This window comes from Delphinapterus leucas, chromosome 15 (assembly GCF_059928025.1).
Source record: "Delphinapterus leucas isolate spDelLeu-1000000601 "Yukka" chromosome 15, BTC_Dleu_Yukka2, whole genome shotgun sequence".
Taxonomy (NCBI): domain Eukaryota; kingdom Metazoa; phylum Chordata; class Mammalia; order Artiodactyla; family Monodontidae; genus Delphinapterus; species Delphinapterus leucas.
The window spans coordinates 44,820,348-44,837,369 of NC_143143.1; the positions used below are offsets into that span (position 1 = coordinate 44,820,348).

The window sequence follows — 17,022 nt, forward strand, 5'->3', positions numbered from 1 at the left end:
TTGTGATCATTTTCTCTTTTAAGGTTTTTCCGTTTCTTTCTGGAATCCCATTTGCCTGTGCTGAGCCTCCTGGCCTGTCCCCCTCTCATTTTCCTCTCCTCTGCTTTCCATTTCGCCCTCCTTACCTAGTCCTTCCCTGCAGATGGTTTGAGAAGCATTGTGCTACATGTCCCACCTCACCCTGCCTTCCCTTGCTTTAACGTTCCGCTGGTTACTTTTGTATCTTCTAGTGTTGCTATAGAGCTGAAGGCCTAAATTCTTGCTTCCGGAAATAGTCAATTTTGTTTATTTCCAATGAGGTCAGCGTGGCTCCTCTTCATACATTTTCTTTGCTGCAGCAGCCTGAAAGGCACGATCAGAATTCTTCCTGCGCTTTTGTTTGAGAACTGCTGTCTCTGTCCTGTCGCCACCAAGTTTTCTGCTCACTGTTTATATCAGCATTGGGGAATTATCTTTTCTCTCCTATGAAGCCCCTCCCAGTTGGCGTTAGGCTTTCCTGAAGATGCTTCAGTTCCCTTCACTCCATTCGTTCAGCTTTGTCTTCTAGGTAAGTCGTGCTTTTCTTAGATGAAAGGTGCTCATTGTGGCCTGTGCCAGCCAACCTCCACACCCTCCTTTGTTGCCTTCGTAAACTGCATCTTTATTTCTAAATTCCGCCAGCTACTTTTTTCCCTTGAAAAAAATTTTCCCTTTTCTCTTCTGTACACTCCACATACATTTCATAGTGGTAATGAAGCAGCGTTGTTGCAGCCCTTAGAGACAATATTTGGGGGGAACAAATGGAGAAGAACATCAGTTTGTTCCAATTCCATATGACTTTTTATCTTTATTGTTTGCCCTTGTAAAACTCCCATCCATTTTTAGATAGCTTTATTTTTATTCCCAGCAGTTCACTGCAATGTGTTTACATTTACATATATAATAGTCATTCCAGGCAAGCAGGAAAAAACCAAAAACTTTCTTTAGTCTGTTTTCTAATTGAGATCACCTGTCTCATTTATAAGTAAAATTAAGAAACCGTTATTGAAATCAAGAAGAAAAAAAAATTGCTAATCAAAGATGAAAATGTCAGTAAATGAAGCCATCGCCTTTTTCTCAATGGATTTTTTTAACCAGCTGGCAGCGGAAGCTGGTGGGTCACGAGGCTCGTACTTGAGGCTCTGCAGTGACTGCTGTGGGCAGCGAGGGGCCCTGTCTGCTCTCACCATCTCCACAGTCTGGGGTATTTATTCTTCTCGGTACATGTTGTTGCGATTCCCCTTTCCTTTCCCATTTATAGTGCTATCTTCCAGTTCACAAAAATTGCATTTATTTGAGGTTTCTCATTTGCAAGAATCTGGCTGTAATAATTCAGGTAATAGCGCGGTCCCTATGAACTGACCTTCCTTGCTTGGAAAGGCAGTTTTCTTATGGCAGAGTCTGCAGATCGTTAGCCCATCGATTCTTCGATTAAATGGCCCCATCGCTTTCTGCAGGATCCCCTCGCTGGTGAGATTTCTTTTTGATCCGTAAGATCTTTCCACCCACATTTTGTCAGTACTTTTTAACTTTTACTGCCCAGCCCTGCGGTTGAAAACAGTCATGGATGTTACAGGTTTGGACGACTGAAAGACTGATGCTTACAAACTCTTGGGGTTCATTTGGCGTCTCACACAGCCAGACACGAGTGTCCAGAAGAACACATGTCATCATCCTCCTGGTTGGCAGCATCCCTCACTTCTCTTCTGCAGCAGCTTCTCAGATTTTAAGAGCTGTCCAGGACAGTTTTAAACGTTTCCAAAGTTTGGCTTTGAATTATAAGTTGATGTGTTGGATGTCGTTCTCTATAGTAAATAAGTAAATATCCCTTGTTTGAGAGGAAGAAGGTACCGTAAACCCATGACATTTTGCTACAAGCTAAGGTCCTAAGGAAAGAAAACTCATGCCTTTGTCAAGATCTAATTACCTAATGGCCATCTTGGTGTCAGTCATCTAATGGAGACTGTCTTTCAGGAAGTACAAGGATTCAATGTCTATATTTTTTAACTTAGATGCTTAATTCTGTAGATAATATCTGTTTGGTAAAGGAATTTATTTTCATTTCCCTATATAAAATACAGATCTATCCTTTTTGAAAGTCAGAGGTGTTACATTTAGAGAAGTTTTGATCTGGCTTTTCTCCCATCCTCCACCTTCCCTGACCTAGTGCAGCCTCAGCCATTGTCCCCTGTGAAGGGGATCATTGGTGCAGATAATCCAAATCCCCAGCTAATCCTCTCTGTGGGGCAGGGTCACAGGCCCACCACTCGGGGCCACGGTCCTCTTCACACCTGGTGCGCGACCGCAGCTCTCCCCGGGGCGTAGGGCCGGGTGGACCCCGAGGAGTAACTCCCGAGACAGGAGGATAACCTGCCAGGCAGATAGTCCCACAGGGATCATCAGGAACCTCTGGTCCAGAGAACAAAAAAGGGGCAGTGGGTCTTCCCCCCGCCAGAGTCTCTGGAGCCTACCCTCTTACCCTGAATTCAGGGTCTCAGTGTTACTCAGTGATGGCCCAGTTCAAGGCCAGCCAAGGCGCACTTGCCATCGATACACAGATGACCTTAGGTCAGACTCGAAAGGGAAGGATCGTTCTGCTCACCCACAGGCATGGCCGGTGGAAAGGGACGAGATCGTCGTTCCGGGTTCCCGAAGCATCGCACTGCATCCAGCTCCTGGGTTCCACTAGAAGGGAGACTTTGGGATGCCAGTAATTCTTGTGCAACCGCTTCTTGATTCTCAAGTGTTTTAGGACCTGGTTCTTTAAGTGCATTGTAGCCAGGAGGTGCCACACACAGCAAGATTCTCATTTGAACGTCTGTCAGTCATGTTGGTTTACTGGGAGCTGTCCTTTTCTCTCCAAATGTCAGGAACCTCTTTGAAGGTTTATACAGTGCTGGGAGGAATCATGAACTTAGAAACAAAGAAAAGAATAGGGTTTTTGGTTTGTTTCTGTTTTTGTTTTCCCCCCAGATGGCACTTTACAGAATTTCAGTATCCAAAATGTATCTTAAAATGATCTTTCATGTGACTGAATTGATGCAATCTCATGATAAAACTTAAAGGCTAAGGAGTTGCTTCTTGTGGATGAGCAGGGAAAGTGATTTTTTTTTTACATAGAATCTACTCCTGGTGAAGGTCTTTTATACTTGGAATCTACAGCAAGGGAAATGTATGGATTTTTATCTATGATTTGTAGCTTTTTGGTTTCACATATTTTCAGAGTATCTTCAATCTCTGAATCCTGATTTATGAATGGTGAGTCATGCTTTTTGTTTTTTTAAAGAAGATTAGTGGATTTGAAACTACACTAGAACTAAAATTTACCATTTATTTAATAACATTTTCAATGGAAATGGGAATAATCTCTTAGAAATAGTTTCCTCTTATGTTCCTATATTTAAAGGATTAATTTTTGAAATTGGTGCTAAGGAACTTGTGTTGCAGATTTGCTTTGTGCTTTCAGTAAAAAGCAGTGAATAATATAATCAGACAGAAGTTTAGCCTTCGTCAAGGCTTAAGCTGAATTCTCTCTATAACCCGTAGACAAGAGGTTTCCAAGGGGCTATTTGAACACCTTTATTATTTTAAAAAAAGTAAATTCTTACACATAAGTAAATAAACATCATTGCTCTTTCCAACCATTATGGGATAAATAAGGTCATTTTTTATGTTAAATTATAAAATTGAAATGTAAAATTCCCAGCAAAGCATTTACTTAAAAAAAGATCTTTCAGAGGATAGTTAACTTACCTGCTATAGTTAGATTTTTTATTTTTAATATGATTCTCCATTTTGAAAAACATGTTAAATCTTCCTTCTTTAAAGTAACCCTTGAAATAAAGGGTCTGCCAGTATCTGCTATGAGGTGACTTTGGAAAAAACATTCCAGATTCTTGCTGTCCTCTACTTTCCTTTGAAGGGGAAAACATTAAAGTCAAATACCTCATGCTTTAAGCCCATGTGTTTCTAAACATCCGAAAGAGGAGAAAATTAACATATTTGCCCATGAACTACCAGAGGACAAAGCTGTGTAGATAATAGTGTCAATGACTTAATAAATACTCACTGTGAATTGGGCCCTGCTCGAAGCACTTGACAGACAGCAGCTCATTTAATATTCTGATCCTTAAAAGATAGTCCGGGGGCTTCCCTGGTGGCGCAGTGGTTGAGAGTCCGCCTGCTGATGCAGGGGACACAGGTTCGTGCCCCGGTCCGGGAGGATCCCGCATGCCGCGGAGAGGCTGGGCCCGTGAGCCATGGCCGCTGAGCCTGCGCGTCCGGAGCCTGTTGCTCCGCAGCGGGAGAGGCCACAACAGTGAGAGGCCCGCGTACCGCAAAAAAAAAAAAAAAGATAGTCCGATGAGGAAGCAGAGGTGCAGAGGCATTCGGGGACTTTCTGTCCCTGTGCTGTAAGGTCCCCGCACCCAGCGTGGTGGCTGCAGAATGACTGAGTGCCCAAGGAGCTGGCTTGCATAGCAGAGTTGGACTGCAGCAGCCATGTGGTCTCAACGGCCGAGGTGTGTCTCCAGGGCTCTCTTCCAACCTCCCCTCCGTGCTGAGGGTGTTGAGTTGCTCTGCATCTGTGTTTAGCCGGTTACCAATCTCTTACAAAGATCCAGTAAGCAAAAATCAAAGAACCAGAGTGAGCCCTGGGGACTGGGTTCCTCCCAGCATTCTCCCATATTTTGCTTTAACCGAACAAAGTCGACAGCGGGGTCTGTGAGCCAGTCTGGAAGCTCTTCGCCTCCTACCCCCTCACAGCTGACAAGTGGTGTCGCTTCCAGCTCACAGGTACACCATACACTGAACTCCTCTCTCCTCCTTTGTGAGACGAAAAGATGGGACTGCTCGTGACTTGTGCTCCGGAGGAAAGCTTAACCAGCTTCTTAGTCCTCGCAGACCTTGGCCTTTCTGATGTGGCCTGTTCTTTTGTGGGGTTTCACCCTGACCCTGCTGGTTGGCCAGGCTGGGTCATCAGGATCGTTGAAGCCGCTTAATACCCCAAGCAAGAACGTCAACCTCTAAAGATTGAATATTACATGGACTTGAAATGCACATCCCTTATAAAAATTTTAAAGCTTGCTGGATTTTATTAGAATATGTGAACCAGACTGAGTATATTAAATTTATGAGTCCAATTGATGCAGTACCATAATAATTCAATATAATATGCTTATGTCATTAAACTCATAAAGAAGAGTCTCTGAATAGCTGTAATGAATAGTTCAGATTCTGTAATCACAGACTAGCGTTTTCACCCTGATGAATTTTAAGTGGGAACACTCAGAATTCTATATATCAGGAAATAAATGCCGTATTTCAAATGATTACTTATTCCAAGTATTTACTGTAAAAGCTAGGACAGAAAAGAAATGCCCGGAAAGACAGAATTATTATTAGAAATACAGAAAAGTCGGAAGAGGTTGGCATGAAGCATAAATCAGAAACCAAAGAAACTTTATTCTGCTTTGACTGATATCATTTATTCCCTCATCTCTTACCTTGTTCCCAAATACGTGTATCTGGGTAATCTATCACCGAGTAATAAACTACCCCAAAACTTAGTGCTTTAAAGAAACTGCCACTTGATTGCTTATGATGCTGTGGTTCTGGAACGTGGGCAGGGTGGTGGAACCAGCCGCTGGGTGGTTCATCTTTTCCAAGGGTCTCTGTCAGGTCTGGCCACTTGTATGGCTGCATTCAGATTACAGCTCCACTAAGGACTGGGCTCAGCTGGGGTACTGGAACCTGCAAGGTGACATCTTCACTCTAGGCATTACCTCCAGTGCATTCTCTTGGTTAAAACAAGTCACAGGCTCCACCCAGAAGGCCTGGCAGGACTCCATGGATCAGAGAGAAGAGAGGCTGCCGGAGCACAGTGCTGGACCCCCGGTCTGAGACCTGGTTGAGAGCTGATCCGCGGGCAGAGCCTTCCAGAAGCGTGTCCCCCACGCTGAACAGTGCACAGTCCAATGCTGCTGGACCACTGGCCGTGCCCCAAGCTCTGCTGCCCCACCACGAGGCTTTGTACACGCTCTGCCCTCTGCCAGGAACAGGCTTCCCTCAGCATCTTCCCCTGCTTGATTCTTTCCCACCCCTCAGGTCTCGGCATAAATGTCACCAGTTCCCAGGACGAGGCTGGCTGCCTTTCCTAGTGCTCCAAAAGCATCTCATTCCTGTTTTCTTGGAGCCACATTTTAATTCCTGCTTTTCCCGCCCACCTCCCTGAAAGGCCTTCGCGTTACTCAGGACGGAAATGAGGCTCGTCCGTTACTGAATCCACAGCAGTGCCGACAGGAGGAAAGCTCTCAGTAAATATTTGTTGGATTCATGAATGGGGTCTGAAGAGAGGCGTCCACAGAGAATAATCCGTGATTCAGCCCCTAAAGGACAAGCAGGGTTTAGACGGTGGAAGCACAGCACCAGTAAGAATGACTCCGAAGCACTGCTGCCTGTGGTACGGGCAGCCCAGGCACCCTGGAACGGCAGGCTCCGGGCCTGTCATATTCAGCGCTGGACATCCAATACCCACACGCTGCTTCGTGGGGAGCAGGTGTGCAGTAACCGTGCAGAGGATGAGTGATCTGCCTGAATCAAACTGTCCCAAGTTTATCAGAGTGTGAGGACATTTGGGGGCGTGTTGGGAAAGGAACCCAGCATCTCCACCAGCTGATCCAGTGGAGACAAATTTTAGGATTCCTAAATATTCAGAGAGAAGTGTTCAGACTAGAACGTACGGGAGCTTAGAACTGGGAAGACTCAACGGGGTGAATAGTATCGACCTGCCTGGGTCAATTCATAACACTTGGCCAGTGGTGACCAGACCTCTCTGGGGTCTAGAAATATCCCAGTGTGCCTCCATCCAGGCCGGATCCATCTTCAGAGCCCACCAGTCAATGATGAAGCCTCCAAGTACTGCAAGGTAAATGAAACCTCTAAGTCTTATTGGAATGAGAGTTGTCTTTAAGCTGCCACCATGGCTAATGACTTCTGGAAATGAGGAATGCCATTGAACTGTCTTCCCTGTTAATATGTCACAGTGGAAAGGTGGCTCAAGCCCTATTACATTTTTAAAGAACATTTCAATTTTAATAATTTCAATAGCTTTAAATTAAATTATGGATTGATGTTAAAATTCTGTAAAATGAAGAGAGCTCCACAACAATGAGATGTCCGGAAAATCATTAGGATGACATGGCTGGGGTGAAATATTGCTGGTGTTACAGTAGGTTACAGTTACAGCCGTGAGCCCTATTAAAACGGAAACTTTCTAATAACATAAAATGGTCATGACTTTATCCCCCTGCTAATTAAAATAGAAGGAAGCCAAAAGATAAAAAGGTAAGGTCTTTCAAATGCTTCTGAGGCCCTATTCTCATTCCCATCTCTTATACACACATACACACACACACACACACACACACACACACACACACACGCACGCGCACGTGGTGGTTAATTGAAATTCAAGGTAGATTCTGAGAGCCTACATGATAGGGGTGTGAACAGCCCCAGAGAGAGGGGCTGCGTTTACATTTACATTCACACCTTACGTTGCAGGCTTAAAGGATTTTCCTCAAGAATTTCGAGGACTTTCTCCCAATTTGAAGAGCCAGTCGTTTTGTCAGCCTCTTTCTTACAGTCCTCGAACTTGGCTAAGTCCCTTGAGATCTCAGTCTTCTCATCTGTAAACAGAGGATCCACACACCTGTCTTCCTTTTCCCCAGTGTGTCTCAGGGGTCATAGGAGCTCCTGAGCCAGGAAAGGCACTTTGTATCAGTACCAAGTACCGGCAGACCCACAGCCAGGTTCAAGGCCCGTCATAATCTCCTTTAGCCCTACTTTTCCCCAGGCTGAGCCCTCCACACGCTGGCCTTTCTCCCTGTTCACATCCTTCGCTGAGCGTGGGTACCACACACCTTCCCTCCTTTCCCTGATCTCAAACGTTCCTTTCCTTCCAGATCCCAGACTTGAAAGGGAATGGCTGCAAGATGGGAGCGGCCACACTGTTTAACGCCCTGCTGAGCTCCCAGGTTTTTGCCTGGACGGGCTGTAGAGCACGTGGTCATCCCTATGAGCAGACTAGCATTTTATCCAGAAGTTCCCAAGTTGAAAGGAAAAACCCAGCAGAGGCTACCGGAAGGCCAGCTTTTACCCAGGTTATTCCAGAAACTCAAGTACTTTTCCTTTCTTTCATATAGTAGGTCACACGTGAATCATGTTAATATTATGACCTTCGTCAAGAATGTCTAAAGTGAAGTAGCATGTAGCAACACATTATATTTTTCATTTTTTCCCCTTAATGCAGTGTGTCGATTGAAGTGCCAGGCTAAAGCTCTAAAATAATTGACTAAATTCTTGCTGAATTGCCCTGTGTTGCTGTAGGGAGTGTGTTTTGCCTTTCAGAACTCATTAACACAGCCAACAGACCATATTAGTCTGTGTTTTGGTTCAAAGATTAATAATGTTTGGTGGTTGTGTTTTGAAATGGTGTTGGAATTTTAAAAATTGGCCCCTGTGTGTATCTGGGTTTGGGGCAGGAGGCTTCCAGCTGACTGCTTGGGTGGGAATGGACCTCTGGGATGCACTGACCCATCTGAAAACCTCTTAGGATTGACCTCTTCCTAAGAGAAGTGCCCTGGGCAGATGCCTTAATCCCACAACAGACTGGCCCCCCAGGAGTTGGGTGTGGTGTAGATGGAAGGCTTCCTCTGATTCCTGATGGGTACCTGCCAACACCCCAGGGGACTGTCAGTTAACTTTATGGCAAACAGTAGAAAATGACTTTGTAATCCCACTTCCTTACAAAGACCACAGACAGAGTGGGCAGATCAGAAGCTCTTCTGCATCTGCCCTGGATTTCTTAGGTAGACTCTAGTTGCTCTATGGCACCAGTTCTGCAGTCTGGAAGAGGCTTGCCCCAGAGGACCCTTTGGTCCCAGCAGGCCCCAAGTGGTATCTTGATTAGCAGTTTGGGTATGAGGTACCCATCCCAGACTGTGAGTGGGAAAAAAATCACCAGTCCTCTTCCGTAAGTCAGGCAGATAACCAGTCCCTGAAGAAGGGGAGGGTATTTTTCACAAGGGAATCTGAATGCTGTTTGGGAAGGGAAACGGAGGAAGGGCAGTCGAAAAATGGCCCGTGCCCAGCAAAGCACTGTAAGGAAGATATGGTAGCATGAGCAGAGCTGCGTAGGACTCCATGTCGAAGAGTAGACGCCTCACAGGAAAGAGGTCTCTGCCCCAGGCTGGTGTGGAACATTCACTCTAGACAGCCCCGTGTCCCTGTCCCCATGAGAGCGCCGTCAGGCCGGGAAAGGCAGCATCTGGCCCGAGCAGCTGAGATGCCCAGCGCTATCAGCCTGGCCCAGTGAGCGCAGTGCCAGGAGACGGGGGTCAGCCAGAGAAGAGGGGGCTGGTGGATGCTGTGGACGGCAGTCTGGTGACTGAGACCAGCCTCTGGAGTTGGGAGATGTGGGTGTGAGTCCTGACTCTCCCACTTCCATGCTCTGTGACCTCTGGGACATCACTTAAGCCTCCCAGACCTCAGTTTTTGCATCGAGAAGATGGAGATGATAATAGCCTCTACCTCATAGAGTTGTGGTAATTAAATGAGGTAGACCATTAAAAGCTCTCAGCGTGCCTAGAACATTGCAAGCCTTTGATGAATGGCCTCTCCGTGAGAGGAGTGAGGAAGGAGCTGGTCAGCTTGGTGTGTGCATGTGGGGGACAGTCCCAAGGAGATACTCGGAGGGGTGTTACAGGTAAGAGTTAAAGGAAATAAACAACTGCCTTGGAAAGAAGGCGTCAGGAGCCTGGTGGGGGGTGTCTCTGGCAATCATTGCACCCCTCATCCTTCCGCTGGTCTCTCTTGGCCTCCCCTTTGAAAGCTCACGGTCCCCTGCAGGATTTAATTTTTGTTCTGAGGGGATTTTACAAAGCACATGCCAGTTTCACATTGTGTGTGGAACAGACCCACGGGGTCTGTCTCCCAGTGACTTCTGCCTCCCCCCACCCCGCTCACTGCCCCTGTGTAGATTGCCTTTAAAAAGAACAATAAAACACGCCCACAGCCTGTAGAAGAAGGAGAGTTTATGAAGTCAGGGTATTCAGCATCAATACTGAAGTATGCCTTAAAGATTAGCCACCTACACTTGATTTTCTGAAAGCATTGATAAGAAAAGACCTTATATTTTATTTATTTTTTTTTTGCGGTACGCGGGCCTCTCACTGTTGTGGCCTCTCCCGCCGCGGAGCACAGGCTCCGGACGCGCAGGCCCAGCGGCCACAGCTCACGGGCCCAGCCGCTCCGCGGCATGTGGGATCTTCCCGGATCAGGGCACGAACCCGTGTCCCCTGCATCGGCAGGCGGACGCTCAACCACTGTGCCACCAGGGAAGCCCAAAGACCTTATATTTTATACTGCTGGTCCAAGAGGCTAAAAGTAAAAAGCCTAGATAGATGTCTAATATACCTGTTATTCTTAAACCTTTTTTGCCAACTTGGAAAACAATTCATGGGCCTCCATCTCCAGCATAGTCGTGCTGTTTTCCTTCTCTCCCTTCATCTTCTCTCCCCACCCCCCACCCCCCACACCCACACCCCCCACACCCCACCCCCCCACACCCACACCCCACACCCCCACCCCCCACACCCCCACCCCCACCCCCCACACCCCTGCCCCGTATCCCATCCCATCCTCTCTCGCCCTCTAACAGCCGGCCCCTTGCATGTCTTTGTGCTCCATTTCCTGGTCCCTCCCTTTCCCTCAGTTGCTGACTCTCAGACATCTCCAGACCCCCTCTTGCTCTGCCACTTCCCAGTTTGCAATCTTCCTGAAAGAAGATTGGGTTTCCTCTGACTTTCTTCCTCCAAGTATCTGAGGCAGGGCTGGAATGTTGCCGAACCTTCTCAGCGGCCCTGACCCAGGGTATTTCTCAGAGCAGAGACTCAGGTGTGCCCCCCCACCACCACCAGGGTGGGCAAGGGTTGCCTGCCTTGTGTGGTCCCTAATGGCTACAGAGATTTAAATTTGCCTGCTTTTCTTTCTGATTTTAATGGAGAAGATGCCCTGTGAAAGAAACAAATTGGATATTGGATTTCACAGATCCTTCTCCTGCTTTGCACTTCTGACCCTGATAAGCCACTGAAATTCCCGATGTCCTTGACTTTTTGTAATACTCGCCTATAAAGTGAACTGCCCTGGGGAGGCAGCTCTGCTTGTGGACTTGTTTTCACACACCAGGGAGGGCGGGGGTGTCTGTGGATCAACAGTAGAGGAAGAGCTTTGACAGGAAGCACTTTAATTTTCTCCCTTCAGCCGCAGGTGCTGTGGAAAACATTGGGGACACAGGCAGCAAAAATTACTAATATAAATGTGTGTATTTAAGTATGTATTTTACATATATTTATAATGTATATTGACTGCGTGCAATAGCAGCCTTCTAGTACAATGGCTGGTCTTGGACCGAGGCCTGAAGCCCTAAGGGGAAACTTCTTTATTGGAGGACTAGCAATAAACTAGACTCTCCGGACACTATTATATGGAAGTAGATTTCATTACTGAAGAAGTGCAGACAAAAGAATGGAACTCATCACCCCTGCACACCCCTCGGCTCCAGTCAGTGGGTGGGCATGGGCAGTTGAAACGAACAGACCACAGCTCACCCAGCCAGGTGCACGAATCTCTCAAACATCACGTTAAGCTGTGGAAACCAGATACAGAAGAGTGCACCCTGTGGGATCCCATCAATATGAAGTTCAAAACCTGGCAGAACTAATCGATGGTGCCAGAAGCCAAGATGGCAGTTACCCTGAAGGGAAAGAGTGTGCAGAGGGCTGCCTGGGCTCCAAAAATGTTGTGATATTTTTATTCCAATGCTGAGCACGCCAGCGTGTTCACTTTTTGAAAAGTCATTAGGCTGTACATTCATGATGGTTGCTGTTTTCTCTTTGTACGCTTCAGTTTTTAAAAAATTAACTCATCAAAATCAGTCATCAAGGTTGCTTGTAAGCACTTCTCCCCAGCTCGGCAGTGTGCCCGGGATGACGGGGAATTACAGAGAAGAGTGAGATGCTGTCTGTGACCTCAGGAACCTTCTGGAAATTTAGTTCCGTCTGGTGTCCCCAGCTCCACCCCTAACCCTTTGGGTTTGTCATTCACGGGAAAGAATTTGCTCAGCCCACCTCAAGCCTGTGGCTCTGGACACAGACGACTCACCCCATACACTTTAGAGCATCCCGAGGTAACCGCAAAGATCACTTCCTAATCGTAGCATTTCTTTGACCAAGGAAGCGGTCTAGGTAAAGGGAGCCAAGGCTGCCCTGTTCTGCTGAGTGGAGATTTGTCTTGCAAGGAAAAAGCTCTTCCGTAATGCTTAAAATCAGTTGGATCAGATCCTTCTATCTGGTGGTTTCATCGAGGTGTACTGATGCGTTCATTGTGAGAAAAGCCATCACCTGCAGCTACTTCCCTGCTCTCTCTTTATGGTGCTGCCCGGGCAGGGAAGGGGGTCTCCAATATGTTCTTTTTGCCCTTTTTTTCTAGTTTTTATTTTCACTTCTCTTTTCATTATCCCTTCAGGCTTTACTGGCCCTTCAAAGGGCCCCTGCTTCATGAACTAATGATGACAGATGTTGATACAACATCTGTTGCCGGATTTAAACACCTTCCATCCGGTTAGAATTCATCTGGAAGGCAAGCTTGTCTTGCGCTTTAGTCTGCACTTGAGCGCGGCCGTGGGGACACGGGCTGCACAGGAGCTGCTGAGATGACGATTGTGCTCCCGCTTCTCACCACAAAGGGGTGTAGCTCACACACAGCGGTGAGCTCGCTCCCTGTCCTTGTGCCAGATCATCTCTCTCTCCATCTTGCACAGTTAGCTGCACACATGCATTTCATCGTGAGCGTTGGCTGGTCGGGTTTGGTCGATATTTCCTAGTAACTGTGTTTGCTGGACCTCGGGTCCTTCCAGGTCAATGTTCTCAGCCTTCCTCCCCCACAGAAAAGTCAAGGCCGGTTCCCTTTTGCTTCTCTGATGCAAATAAGTACTGGAGCGAGGTCTTCATCTTCTAGCAATTGGTTTTGGCACCTTCTTACCTCTACCTGATCTCTCTTTCAAGAGCCCTTCTTGAGCAATTACCATGAGACCAGGAAGTTAGGAATATTGAACAAAGGAAAAAGAGTCTGAGTTCAAAACCCTTGTTTTCAAGTCTTCTCTCTTGGTTACTAGCCTTGCTCCCCGGATAATGGGTGTTACAGTAATGAAATAATAATAAAAATAATAAAATAATAATAATAAAAAAATAATAAAAAGAGGTAATTCTAGGCGGAGTATGAAGATAACTTATGAAGACTATGAAGGTATTTTATCTTATGGAGATAAGGTAAAATTCGGTGACTTAGGACTCTTGGGTGTGGTACAAATGTTTGTCACCTTGCTTTGGTGAAGGTTCCCCAGGCACCTGCGTGTGCCAGCACTCCTCAGTTGATGAGTGCATTTGAAGGATATGCAGTTATTGGGCATCAGTTATACACCCATAAAGCATAAAAAATTAGAAGTTTGAAGATTTTTAGAGTCTGTAAATTGCTATACAAGTGTTAATCATTAGTAATCCTTGTTACTGTTTTTAAGAAAGTAGCTAACATTTTCCTTAAGCAGAATGTCTTCTTTCACAGGTAAATTTGAGGTTGGCAGTTCGTTCAGGTAGCTGAATTCGACTTCCCCCAGGCCAAGGTTTCTCATCTGTGGCACTAGTGACATTTGGAACCAAATAATTCTCTGCACAGAGGCTGTACTGGGCATTGTAGGATGTTAGCTGCATCCCCAGCCTCCACCCGCTAGGTACACCGCCCCCACTGTGGCAATCAGAAATGTCTGTGGGGCAGATCACCCTGGCTCGGGGACCACTGTTCTGGGCCACGTTTCACAGACAAGTTTTTTTGTGACTCAGAGTCCCTAATTACTATGTTTAATTTGTGACAGGATTTATACTTTTTAAACCAACTGAGACAGTAATAAAGATTCAGGCCTAAAACTGCTCCCATCCGTATTTTCCGTTATAGAAAACGTTTGCCTGACCTGAAATACGTGAACTATTTCTGTGTCCTCTTTTCCTTTAACACATCCTGCTGGCACCCATGTCTGATTTCAGCCCCAGCATCTTGGGTCCTGGTCTCAGACGTGCTTTGCATGTTTGATGCCAGAAGAGGCGGCCGATGCTGTGACAGATGTGTGCAGGGGGGAGGGGCGAACACGGGGTTCAGAGCAATTAATCTTAGCAACAGCTTCCTTTTACCGGTGATCACAGGATTTGTAAAGGGGTCTGCAAATATCAGTGCTTGCTACGGACCCTCTCGTCCCCAGTATTGCTTTTTCTTTGGTTTACGAGAAGGATCCAAAGCAGAGAAAGCCTGTGCCCTTTAAAAATACTCGTTTAGAATCGTGCAGACCGCTAGCCTTTTTGTTCTCCTCTTAGTTGCCTTTTAATGAGTGATTTGGAGGGGGGGGGGAAGACTTTATTAACTAGCAACACTGTTGCTGGAACGCAGACCCCAAGCCCAGCCGCCACTGCCCAGCATCCCTCTGGGCGTTGTGTGCAGACAGGTCCAAGCCGTGTCCTAGGAGCCAGGAAGCGTCACCTGCACGCCGGGCACCATGGCTGCTCCCCAGGTGGGTCTGATGGGGCAAAGGCGGCAGTGGAGGGTCCCTGCGCTGTTTCTAACGACAGTGGCAGCTCCTCCTCGCTCCACGGGACGTTCCTCCCCCCTCCCCCTGCCCCACAGTGTCTTGACCGTGTTTTTGCCTCTTGTCTCTTCCCCAGAGGTACCTCAGGGACTTTTTCAGCGTGATGCTCCAGTCAGCGACGTCCCCGCTGCACATCGACAAGGTGGGGCTGACACTGTCCAAACACACCGTCTGCGAGTTCTCGCCGTTCTTCAAGAAGGGCGTCTTCGACTACAGCAGCCACGGGACGGGGTAGGGCCGGTGATGGGGCCACGCCACGCAGTGCCTTCTCGTCCGAGCGGCCCCCCAGCCGGGGGCCTGGACCCCTCACCGCTTCCTCCTAGTGCCTGAGCGGAGCGTGGGGCTGGGGGGGCCGGGCTGGCTGACGGTGACCTTGACGGCGGCTGTCCCTGCCCCTCGCGGGTGCATGTGGCCTTCTCCCTGTTGTGTGCAGAATCCGTCCCCATGGCTCCATCACCCTGGGCCCCCGGGGCCGAGCCAGCCTGGGGCTTCCCGAGGTGGGTGGCTGACCACACCTCCCTAATGACTTTCATCTGGTTTCCTCTTTCACCAAAATACACTCGTATTTTTTTATATTCCTTCCATGTGGCTGGCTCCCAAGAAAAGCATTTTAAGTTATCTCATTGTATTTTGCTTTTCCCCCGTTTGAGTCTGAACTTTTTACATAATCCCTAAGCACTGATGTTTACACAGAATTTCATATTCTGCAAAAGGGATTTTCGGTCCAGTCATGACTGGAGTCTTCCACGCTTGACGCATTGGATGTAGGCGACATCAACTTCTATAAATCCATTCAAATAGGATATTTGTTAACTCTTGAATATTCAAGAAGTTTTTCCCAAATGGCGGCCGTGCACTCTCAATCTTTCTCCGCTAAGCACAAAACGAGCGCCTCGCTGAATGCATATTTTTAAACATTTTGTTCACATTTTTGTTACTGAATCTACTGGATCTTTAGCTGAAAGACTAGAGTTTACTGTAGTTTATTAACGATCCCTTAAATCACTCAGGACTTAATGTAGCATCACACATCTATGTACAGTAAAACTGCTTTGTTCTACTAAAGAGAAAAATGTGAGAGGAAAAAATATATATGTGGTATATATTGAAATGTATATAACTCTGCCTATAGATTTATGTATGTACACACTCCTGTGTGATAGCTATATCAAAATATGTAATCATTCACTCCAGATTTATTAAAGGTATTTGTTTTTTCAAGACTTAAATTGAGCTGCTATCAATATTAAATGAAGTTATGGAATCTACCCTGTAGCTCAGTTTGAGTTTGTGACATGATCGTTCTTACTGGTCTGTTTAAAAATTTATCTAACGTTCTTGGAAACATACATAATGTATAATTTAGCATTCCTGTAGTAGAAGATGCCCTTATAGCTATGATTGAAGTCACAAATGAATGGGTAAGAAAACATGCTTGCATTCAACCTTCGAGAATGTGCCTTCACAACCGAGCTCTCCAGTCTGAAAAATATATTTAAAGTTGCAATTATCCCGATAAGGGGGAAAATTATTATTGTACTAATTAGATATCATAGTTTAGCGTGAAAAAAAATGAGGGTTTTTTTTGTTTTTTTTTTTTAAATTGCTGCAGGAAGACTTGCTTTTGAGTGCAGTTGTGATTACAGGGAGAGGTTAGGGGTAATTACTACTAGAGAATTTAAACCTGGAGATTAAAGGATAAAAGCTGGGAGATAATTAACCACAGGTCGTTTATCTAAAAGGAGTCAAAGCACTGAAGATTGTCCCTGGTTTGCTGAGTAAACGAAACGGTTTTCTTCGACGGAGCAGATAATCTGTCTCCTGCCCTTTTGGACCCGTATCCGAGGCCAGGCTCCTGGCAGCTGTCTTCACTAGAATCACACAGGGCACAAGAACAACTTGGCAAGAATAAATATCTGTGTGTTTGTAGGAAGCGCAGGAATCAGAAGATTCTTTGATTCCAATCCTCATCTGAGGTACTTAGTATTGAGTTGGGGGTTCAAATACTGGCCGGCTCTGGGTAAATCCGGCTGTAACACACGGGCATCATTTCACCTCTCTGAACCTCAGTCCCCATCTGAGAATGACACTGTTGCACAAGGGGACCTCTCGGTTCCGATCCAGCCCAGAGTGACAGGCAGAGGGACTGTCACCAGTGTGTGGATGCGAACTGAAAACTTCTGATCGGACTCAAACAGCACCGTAATCTGAGTAAAACTTGAGGGAGTGTTGGCAAGCCAATGAAAAATCTCCTC

General features: G+C 46.5%; 1 protein-coding gene across 2 annotated transcripts in view; it reads left to right on the top strand.

Moving 5' to 3' along the window:
- LOC111185022 (kinesin-like protein KIF16B) overlaps positions 1–16,035 on the top strand; it is a 300,702-nt gene extending 284,667 nt beyond the window's left edge. For both annotated transcript variants that reach the window (XM_022594146.2, XM_089896551.1), the window contains one exon: positions 14,844–16,035. In XM_022594146.2, coding sequence (XP_022449854.2) covers positions 14,844–15,002 — 159 coding nt within the window. In that variant the 3' untranslated portion in view covers positions 15,003–16,035. The remainder of the gene's footprint in view (positions 1–14,843) is intronic.
- Positions 16,036–17,022: the final 987 nt, after the last annotated feature.